This window comes from Tribolium madens, unplaced genomic scaffold (assembly GCF_015345945.1).
Source record: "Tribolium madens isolate multiple individuals breed KSU strain unplaced genomic scaffold, Tmad_KSU_1.1 Scaffold_3;HRSCAF=73;Tcas5.2_LG2, whole genome shotgun sequence".
Classification (NCBI taxonomy): domain Eukaryota; kingdom Metazoa; phylum Arthropoda; class Insecta; order Coleoptera; family Tenebrionidae; genus Tribolium; species Tribolium madens.
The window spans coordinates 12,618,722-12,627,805 of NW_025401006.1; the positions used below are offsets into that span (position 1 = coordinate 12,618,722).

At 29.2% G+C, this 9,084-nt stretch overlaps 1 protein-coding gene across 1 annotated transcript in view; it reads left to right on the plus strand.

The window, feature by feature from the left end:
• The first annotated feature begins 795 nt into the window (after positions 1–795).
• Positions 796–9,084, plus strand: part of LOC123008011 (NADP-dependent malic enzyme-like) — a 13,381-nt gene continuing 5,092 nt past the window's right edge. The window contains exons 1-4 of the mRNA XM_044403576.1: positions 796–949; positions 3,955–4,117; positions 6,830–6,988; positions 7,052–7,233. Of these exons, the coding sequence (XP_044259511.1) occupies positions 822–949; positions 3,955–4,117; positions 6,830–6,988; positions 7,052–7,233 (632 nt within the window). The 5' untranslated portion in view covers positions 796–821. The remainder of the gene's footprint in view (positions 950–3,954; positions 4,118–6,829; positions 6,989–7,051; positions 7,234–9,084) is intronic.

The window sequence follows — 9,084 nt, forward strand, 5'->3', positions numbered from 1 at the left end:
CTCTTTCAAAATCACTTGAGTAATCCAAAAACGCAATAAAAAACATACCTTTCTATTTAAAATAACAAAGTTGGCACTCGTTTCCGGTGTAACCGGAAGTGCTGCCATTTTGAAAATATTTGCATTGAGCAGGATCTAAACGATTATGACTATAGTCAAAATTTTAGATAAATATCACTATTAGAACCCCCAATACTTCTAATGTGGGGTTTAGCCGGAACACCCTGTATAATACACGTGATTTCTTTCTGAAACTCGTGCTACGCACTCGTCTCATAAACACATCTCTCACTGATTTTTCGTGGTTTTTATTTTTAATTCCCTATCTCTAAATAAAAAAATAATAATAATTCGAATTTGTTTTGCTACTTTTTCTATTAATAATAGCTTTGACAATGATAACTCAGCATTTTTGGGTCATTTAAATCTAGATACATTTCGACAAATATAAAAACTTCACGTTAATAGCGGATGATCATAAACCAACGAAAATTTTCCTGGGATGATTCTGAGTCCATATATCACGCTTCAAGATCCATTTCGCGGTTTGAGATATTGATTTTAAGGTCAACAAAGGAAATAATCCAAAGAAAAATGGGCATTCTTTCTCAAAATTGCATAAAAATAAAGGGTAACCTTCCCGCAAGGACAAGATCAAAGTGACCCAAATATAGCCTATCGTAATTTTTTATCCTTGGTAACACGTGAGGTTTTGACATTCGCCATCATGCTATGATGTTTGTGTTTTGATTTTTACAGAGAATAATTCGATAAGCTGTGCAATTTTTCATAATCTAAAAGTCGCAAAGTACAAGTTGAATATGATATATATAAGAAGAATAAACAACCGAAATTTACAACTTACGAACAGTTGCAATGGCAGTGTATGTGCCTTTGTGAGAAGGTTTGATTATTTCACAAATGTGGTTAGGAAAAGTTCAGGAGAAAAGTGAGTAAAATTTTATTGTTAACAACAGCGAAACGAGATAGATGGTGCGGTTGTAGCGAAATTTTGCTCTTGTTCAAAGGTTTCAAAACGTAAAAAGGTTTTTTAAATAGTGAGCTTCCAGAGCCCCAAATGTCGCACTAGAGCAATTTAAAATCGATAAAAAATAGTTTTAGTACTTTAAATTGCCTAACTTGTTTATATCTATCTCAGCATTAATTTATTTAAAATAAATCGAGAATAAATTTGATTCTAAATTTTTCTTTTAACCCAAGACTTTCTCATAAAATTTTAATCCTCTGTTTATGTAGCAGATTTCCACTTTTAATTTTATAATAGACAACTTCTACTTTCACAAAACATAATTATGTTAATTTTCGTGCAAAATTATGTTATTAAAAAATATTAATTTTCCATAGGTATGAATGAGTCAAATACATATTTATAATTCTTTTCGTTTTATGAGGTAGTTTAAACATTTTTGTTATTAATTAACGTAAAAGATTCTAAAAAATAGCAATATTCACATTTTCAACAACTGAAAAAAATATTACTGAAAATGATTTTTACATCCTATTGCACATTTAGTTTAGCATACCAAAGGACAAAACAATTTTTGTCCTCATTAACCACTTTTATAATTAACAGAGTTATCATGAAAAATGTACATTTTCAGTATTTTGAACTTTGGGAAATTTCAAAAATAACTCAAAATTTGTTATTTATTAGGTAATTTCTTAATTATGATTTGCTAGACCCGTATAGTAGACATTTTAATTTTTCTGAAAAAGCATTGTTTATGCTAGCAAACTGTTTTTCCTTTATCGCTTTTTTCTAATTATTATGTCAATGTACTTTGTGTTATTTATTTAATACAAACATAAACCATTTTCACACAATTGTGTGTAAATAAGTTTTTTGATTACACAAATATTTCTATCCACTAACAAAAAAAATTGAACTTAAAAATTTCGATATACGTAATTTTAGGCGTTTTAATCCAGGAACCAGTGAAATTTTTTTCAGTTAGTGATTTTAAGTAAGTTTTCAGCTAGGTTGAATAAATTACAAATTAAAAAAACTCAATTTCGATTTACGTTAGCCCAGGTGAAAATATTCAACATTTTCCTACAATTTTAAACGTTTTTTTTGTTTTTTTTTTTAAATTGTTTCAATTTCCCCAATTAGTAAATTCGATAAAAGTTAAAGTTTGCTGTTGATATTTCTCATAAAAATGTAATTTTTTTAACTTTCTGTTTCTGTTGAATTTTGTTTTTTTTTCTCTACAAATATCATTTTTTCAACTTTCTGTTTCTGTTGAATTTTGTTTTTTTTTGTCTAGATACTTTTTCCAGCCATCAAACATCAGTTAGTGATTTTGAATATTAAAAAATTAGAAATTTCCAAAAACTCAATCTCGATTTACTCTAATTTACCGGGCAAGCTTCACCTTTAGCCCAGGTGTGCAAATTTTGAATTTTTAAAAAAAAATTTGAATCCAACTGTTTATTTAATCTTCAACTCGGGTTAAACTAAAAAAGCAGTTATGAGTGGTAGCTACTAAAGTTAGTATCCAGTAAATATAAAAAAATCCAATTTTCACTTGAAAATATTCAACATTTCCTATTTTAAACGGTTTTTTTTTTAATTTTGTATGAATAAAATTTTGTTTCAATTTCTCCAATTTGTAAATTTATTACAAGTTAAAGAAATTTGCTGTTGATATTTCTCATAGAAATGTCATTTTTTCAACTTTCTGTTTCTGTTGAATTTTGTTTTTTTTGTTTAAAAATCTCATTTTTTCAATTTTCTGTTTCTGTCGAATTTTGTTTTCTTGCCTAGTTATAGCCATCAAACATCAGATTGTGATTTTAAGTAAAAAAAATTTTTTAATATAGGGATTTTTCTATGGGTTAACTCGAAAAATGTGTTAAAAAAATGAGTTCCACATTTTTTAGTTTCTACTAACAAATCGTAAGCTAAAAGGAAAAAATCCAGTCTGACTGATTTGTTATTGGCATGACAAATGTCTGAAAAACTGAAAAATTCAAAAAATACTTTTGTTCTCATTTTAGTAATCCTGAAAATTTACGAATTACCGTAAAATGGGGTTACTTTGACACGTTATAGGGCTACTAATTTTGTTTTTTTTTAGTATAGGTACCTACCGAAATTATGTTTATTTTATTTTTATGCCATATAAAAGCCATAACATACCAAAAAATGACTTATTTAATTTTTAAGAAAAAAAATTATGTTTTGTGTTTAATGAGTTTTTAATGATGTAAATAAAGTTTATTTACACCATATATTACATATTTTTAGTTCTAAGGTGTCAAAGTACCCCCCAGGCTAGCATGTCTTTGCTTTTCAACGTAATTAAAGGGACTGTCAAAATAGCCCCAAAGTCGGGGTTTTTTGACACCAGATTTTCTAATTTTTTTTGGAAAAACTGTGAACTTGAGGCAAAATTTTAAGTTTATTAAAGCAGAAAGATCAGTTTTTCTGACGCCAATTTTTTTTAAGAAAATAAAAAAGTTACATTAACAAAAATTCTCAAACGATGTCAAAGGAACCCCGATTTACGGTATTTTTACTGTAACCTTGTGATCTCCTTTAGTAAATCAAAAAAAAAATCATAATGGAAAAAATATAAATGAAAATTAGTGACAAAAAAACTTGAACTGTAATAGTTTACCAAAAATTAAGAAGTGTCTCAAAATCCATTAAATTTGAAAGAAGAAACGTCATTAGTGACATTTAAATGGGACTTTCCTGTGGGTTAGTTAAATAATTTTTAAAATAAATAATCAATAGACACGCAATCTATTAATAAATAGTCGGAGCTTAGTTGTGAGAGTGGATGGTAATTATTTTTTAACATTGGTAGAAACGCACAGTCACGATCCTTCATTCATCGACGCCGCCGTCGGCGTCATCAGCTGACGATGACGTCGACGTCTGCGCTTGCGTCCACTTGAATTCCTCACACAATACACTTATTTCAGCACACGACTACCTTCCACCGGCAATCAGAAAGTAAACGACGAGCACACAGTGAAAATGTCGACGTACGAAAGAGATCGACTGGGTCAACGAGGAACTGGAGACAATGCCTCAACAAGTTCCACAAGCGGTCTGGATCGCCTAAAGAACCCCAAGCTAAATAAGGTAGGACTTTTTCGTTTATTACGACACCGTCTTGGCGACGTCCCGACGTCGGCGTCTATTGACAAAACATGACCCAGTTGGGTGGTTTCGCGAAAATGGGATCGGATGTTGGTTGGTGGGATTTGACGCCTACGCCGAGAAAATGCACTTTTCCGGAAAATTTGGCCGACGTCGACGGACGGGTAGGACTGTGATTGGAAAAATCCAACATTTTTAATTTTTTTAGCCACGAAATATTTCCAAAGTAGATATTGTAAATTTAATCCAAATATTTATTTAAAAAAACAATGACTGAAGAGGTTTTATTTGATTAACAAACACTCTTGTATTCATGCTGTGTTAATCCAGTTCTAATTATCAGGGGCGGACTTATTAATTTTTAACAACAATATTTTAAGAAAAAGTGCTTTTTATAAAATTTAGTGTGATTATTGCTAACGTCAATTTTTTTACAAATTTGATAATTTTTTTAACGATAATTTTTCAGTAAAAGTGGAACATATTGTACATGTATGTACCCAGAAAACAAATATCTTCCAAATTATGAAAAAAAAAATGGGTCCCTATTTGAAATTAGAAAGTTGAATACATCCCAAAATATACTATAACATTTAGAAAAATTATAAAATTGTCAGATTATACTGTATTAAAATCCATTTAATTTAGTTTTTTAATTTTTGAAATCGGGCCATAAATACTAATTCTACAGCGCCTGCCGTTTTTTAAAAATCACCCTGTATACCCAAATTTTGTAGCCCAAATGGGTCATTTCTTTGCAAATCCGTCCCTGGAGTACACTTATACCTAACAACAGTGATTACGCAAATTGATATGACCTTCACCGTTAATTTTTGCTATTGTACCGTTGAATTGTTGTCCCCTTAAATAATTTAAATTTAAATCTGAAAAATGTACTAATTTTTACTCGAAATAGTAGTGTAAAATTTTTATTTATTTTTTATTCAAATTTTAAACGTGTTTTTTGGTAAAATTTAATAGTTTTTAATTGCCGAAATTATGAGAGGTGTGGGTGTTACTCTACATTTCTGACATTTTATCTCTGACACAGTTTACGTCATAAAAATCTCCCAAGAGATCAACCATCACATTTTTCATTATCCACTTTAATCGCTTTCGCCTTTCCATTCTTGCAAAGGAATTCAATGTCGTCCGATTTTATGGTGCTTTATCATCAATAAAGAAAGTATTTTTATCGATTTAATTACGATTGATCGTGAATCCGTAACCTCGTTTCTGTTTTTAATGATTGAAATTATTGTGTTTAACATTTTCACTGAAATTATCTAAAAGGAGTGTCGTGTTCACCAAATTTTTCCAAAGTGCAAACCCAAGTGAAAGTTTTAATGAAAAATAAGCGTTAAAGAACACACATTACTTTAATGTAATGAAATTTTTGTTTTATTCCCTTATCTACCTGTATCAACAAAATAAATTATGTAATGATCGTTTCGCAAACAAATTACACTAACGTGATTTTATCCAAGTACTCAACTACCTAAATAAAATATCCAAAATATTATTGTTGTTTTCAATCCGTATTAGATAGTCAAAACAAAATTATCAGACTTTTGCATTTTTGAATGTTTACAGTTTATAATCAAGTAAATGACCATCACTATCGTAATGTTTCTTGTTTAATTTTGCTGATTCATTTAATTATTACCTGCGAAAGTGCTCATTAATAAAGGAAAAGAAACTTAAAAACTACAACAGCATACTTCCATTAAAGTGATTCTATTTTTGGGGAGGAAATACCCAAATTGACAAGGTGAAAGTTTTGTAAATAATAAATAATGCAATTATGTCTTAACTATCGTCAGCCCTTGGCGAAATTCGAAATTATCTAGGTTTCGTAATATAGTGGGTCATAATTTGATGTATTTTTTTACCAGAATGCCAAAAAATATTTTAATTTTTTTTATTATATTTTAAATTATAATTTTCAGCAAGAGTATGAAGGGCAATGTCAGGCTGGAGGAAAACATTTTGAACACTTGCTTTAGTTTTTTTTTGTTAATTTTATTCTCAATTTTGTGTTTATTAACCTTCCAATTTATACAAAAAAAAATTGTGTATCTTTTTAAGGTAAAGAAGTTTTGAAAATACTCCTTGAGCAAGAATTTATTATATGTATTAAGTGTAATTTCTGTAGAGTGATGTGCAGAATCAAAAATAATAATCATTGTTATAACAGGGAACAAAGCAAGTCCAAAGTTTGATGATTTGCAATTGGAGGATTCCGATTTGGTGGCCAAAGTTCACGATTTTTATTATTTACTATTGTATTGCAGAGTCACTCTAGTGGGAAAGCGAATTTTCTGGAATTGTCATTTCTTATCAATAATTAATTTAAAAACAATTTGTTTGAAGCGAAAGGTGTGCTAAAAATAAGCCTTGGAGTTGCTTCCTCATTGTGTAACTTCCTCATTGCATCAGACAACCACAAACCATATTTTTGTTTCACTTTAGCCACAAGCTATTTCAAAAACAATCGCCCATAAAATGATAAAAAAATCACGCGACATTAAAATTGTCTGGAGTAATGCAATGCAATGACCGTCCTTGATTTAAAAGAGGTCAAATTACTTTCGTGTTGACATTTTTATCAAAATTATACAGGGTGCGCCAGAACTCGCGCCCCAGCATTTTTGCATTTTTGATTACTAATGTCACGTGTTTGTTGCCCCACAGGGGATGGCCTTTACTTTGGAAGAACGCCAAATACTGGGAATCCACGGTTTTCTCCCTCCAAGAGTAAAAACACAAGAGGAACAACTGGAACATTGTCGTATGTGTCTGGAGCGACTTGACGATAGTCTTAACAAATATCTTTATTTAATGAATCTTCTCGTAAGTTGCAATAACATGATCTCAAAAATGTTTCTTTTTAATTTTTTTATCTTTATGATTTAGGACCGCAACGAGAAATTGTTTTATCGCCTTGTTGGGGAGAATGTTCAAGATATAATGCCTCTGATTTACACCCCCACTGTAGGTTTAGCATGTCAAAAATTCGGCTTGGTTTATCGCCGACCTAGAGGCCTTTTCATCACAATTCACGATAAAGGGCATGTTTATGATATTTTGAGTAATTGGTAAGTCGAAGATTACTGAACAGCTGGTTTATTTGTGTTTAAAAATGAACGAATTTAAAAAAAACTTCGTGGGGCGAAATAATAATTTGTTGAAAAGCGTGGATTAACACAATATTTTTTGTATTATTTATTAAATTTAATTATATAAAATATTTAGATATCAGATAGTATGAGTTTAAAAAGAAACCAAAATAAATTTAAATATAAATTTTGACAAAAACCGATAGTTTGAGTTTTTATTAATTATAAATTAATTAATTATAATATTAATTATTATATAAAAAAATTGGACATCAAATAATGTGAGGTTTAAGTATGGGTTTATAAATTTTGATAAAATCTGACAGTGTGAGATTTATTTAACAAAATTCTATGATCTTCACTAGTGTCCTCCACTGTCTTTTGCAACACGATGTCTCGATTGACATTTTTTTTTAAATTGAAGCATTTCTTCAAGAAATTTTTAAATGTTTTTTTGCAAATCCCGAGAATTTTTAAATCGGTACATTTACATGTTTTTTTGTAAGTTTAGAAATTTATTAAGCCAGAATTTCTTGACATTTTCTTAGTCCCCCCAACCGTCTTTTGTAACACGATATTTTTTAAAGTCTTAATTTACATTTTTTTAAATTTGAGCATTTCGATTTGAGAAATTTTTAAACGTTTTCTTTGCAAATCTATTTATAGTTTAAACCGATATTTCTAGACATTTTCTTAGTCTCCCCACTGTCTTTTGCAACATGATATTTTAAAAAAGTTTCGACTGACATTTTTTTAATTTAAGCATTTCTTTAAGAAATTTTAAATGTTTTTTTGCAAGTTTAGAAATTTTTTAAGGCGGTATTTCTTGACATATTCTTAATCCCCCCAACTGTCTTTTGTAACACGATATTTTTCAAAGTCTCAATTTACATTTTTAAATTTGAGCATTTCTATGAGAAAAATTTTTAAACGTTTTTTTGCAAATCTAGATATTGTTTAAACCGGTATTTCTAGACACTTCCTTAGTCTCCTCCACTGTCTTTTGCAACATGTTTAAAAAAAACTGGATTGACATTTTTGTAATTTAAGCATTTCTTTAAGAGATTTTCAAATGTTTCTTTGCAAGTTTAGAATTTTTTTAAGCCGGTATTTCTTGACATTTTCTTGTTCCCCCCCAACTGTTTTTTGTAACACGATATTTTATAAAGTCTCAATTTACATTTTTTAAATTTTTTCTATTTGAGAAATTTTTAAACGTTTTCTTTGCAAATCTAGATATTGTTTAAATCGGTATTTCTAGACACTTCCTTAGTCTCCCCCACTGTCTTTTGCAACATGATGTTTAAAAAAGTCTCGATTGACATTTTTTTAATTCAAGCATTTCTTTAAGAAATTTTAAATGTTTTTTGCAAGTTTAAATTTTTTTAAGCCAGTATTTCTTAGTCCCTCCAACGGTCTTTTGTAACACGATATTTTGAAAAGTCTCAATTTGCATTTTTTAAATTTGAGCATTTCTATGTGAAAAATTTATAAACGTTTTTTTTTTTTGCAAATCTAGATATTGTTTAATCCGGTATTTCTAGACACTTCCTTAGTCTCCCCCACTGTCTTTTGCAACACTATGTTTTAAAAAAGTCTCGATTGACATTTTTTTAATTCAAGCATTTCTTTAAGAAATTTTTAAATGTTTGTTTTTCAAGTCTAGAAATTTTTTAAGTCGGTATTTCTTGACATTTTCTTAATCTGCCCAACTGTCTTTTGTAACACGATATTATCTAAAGTCTTAATTTACATTTTTTAAATTTGAGCATTTCTATTTGAGAAATTTTTAAACAAATCTAGATATTGTTTAAACCGGTATTTCTAGAC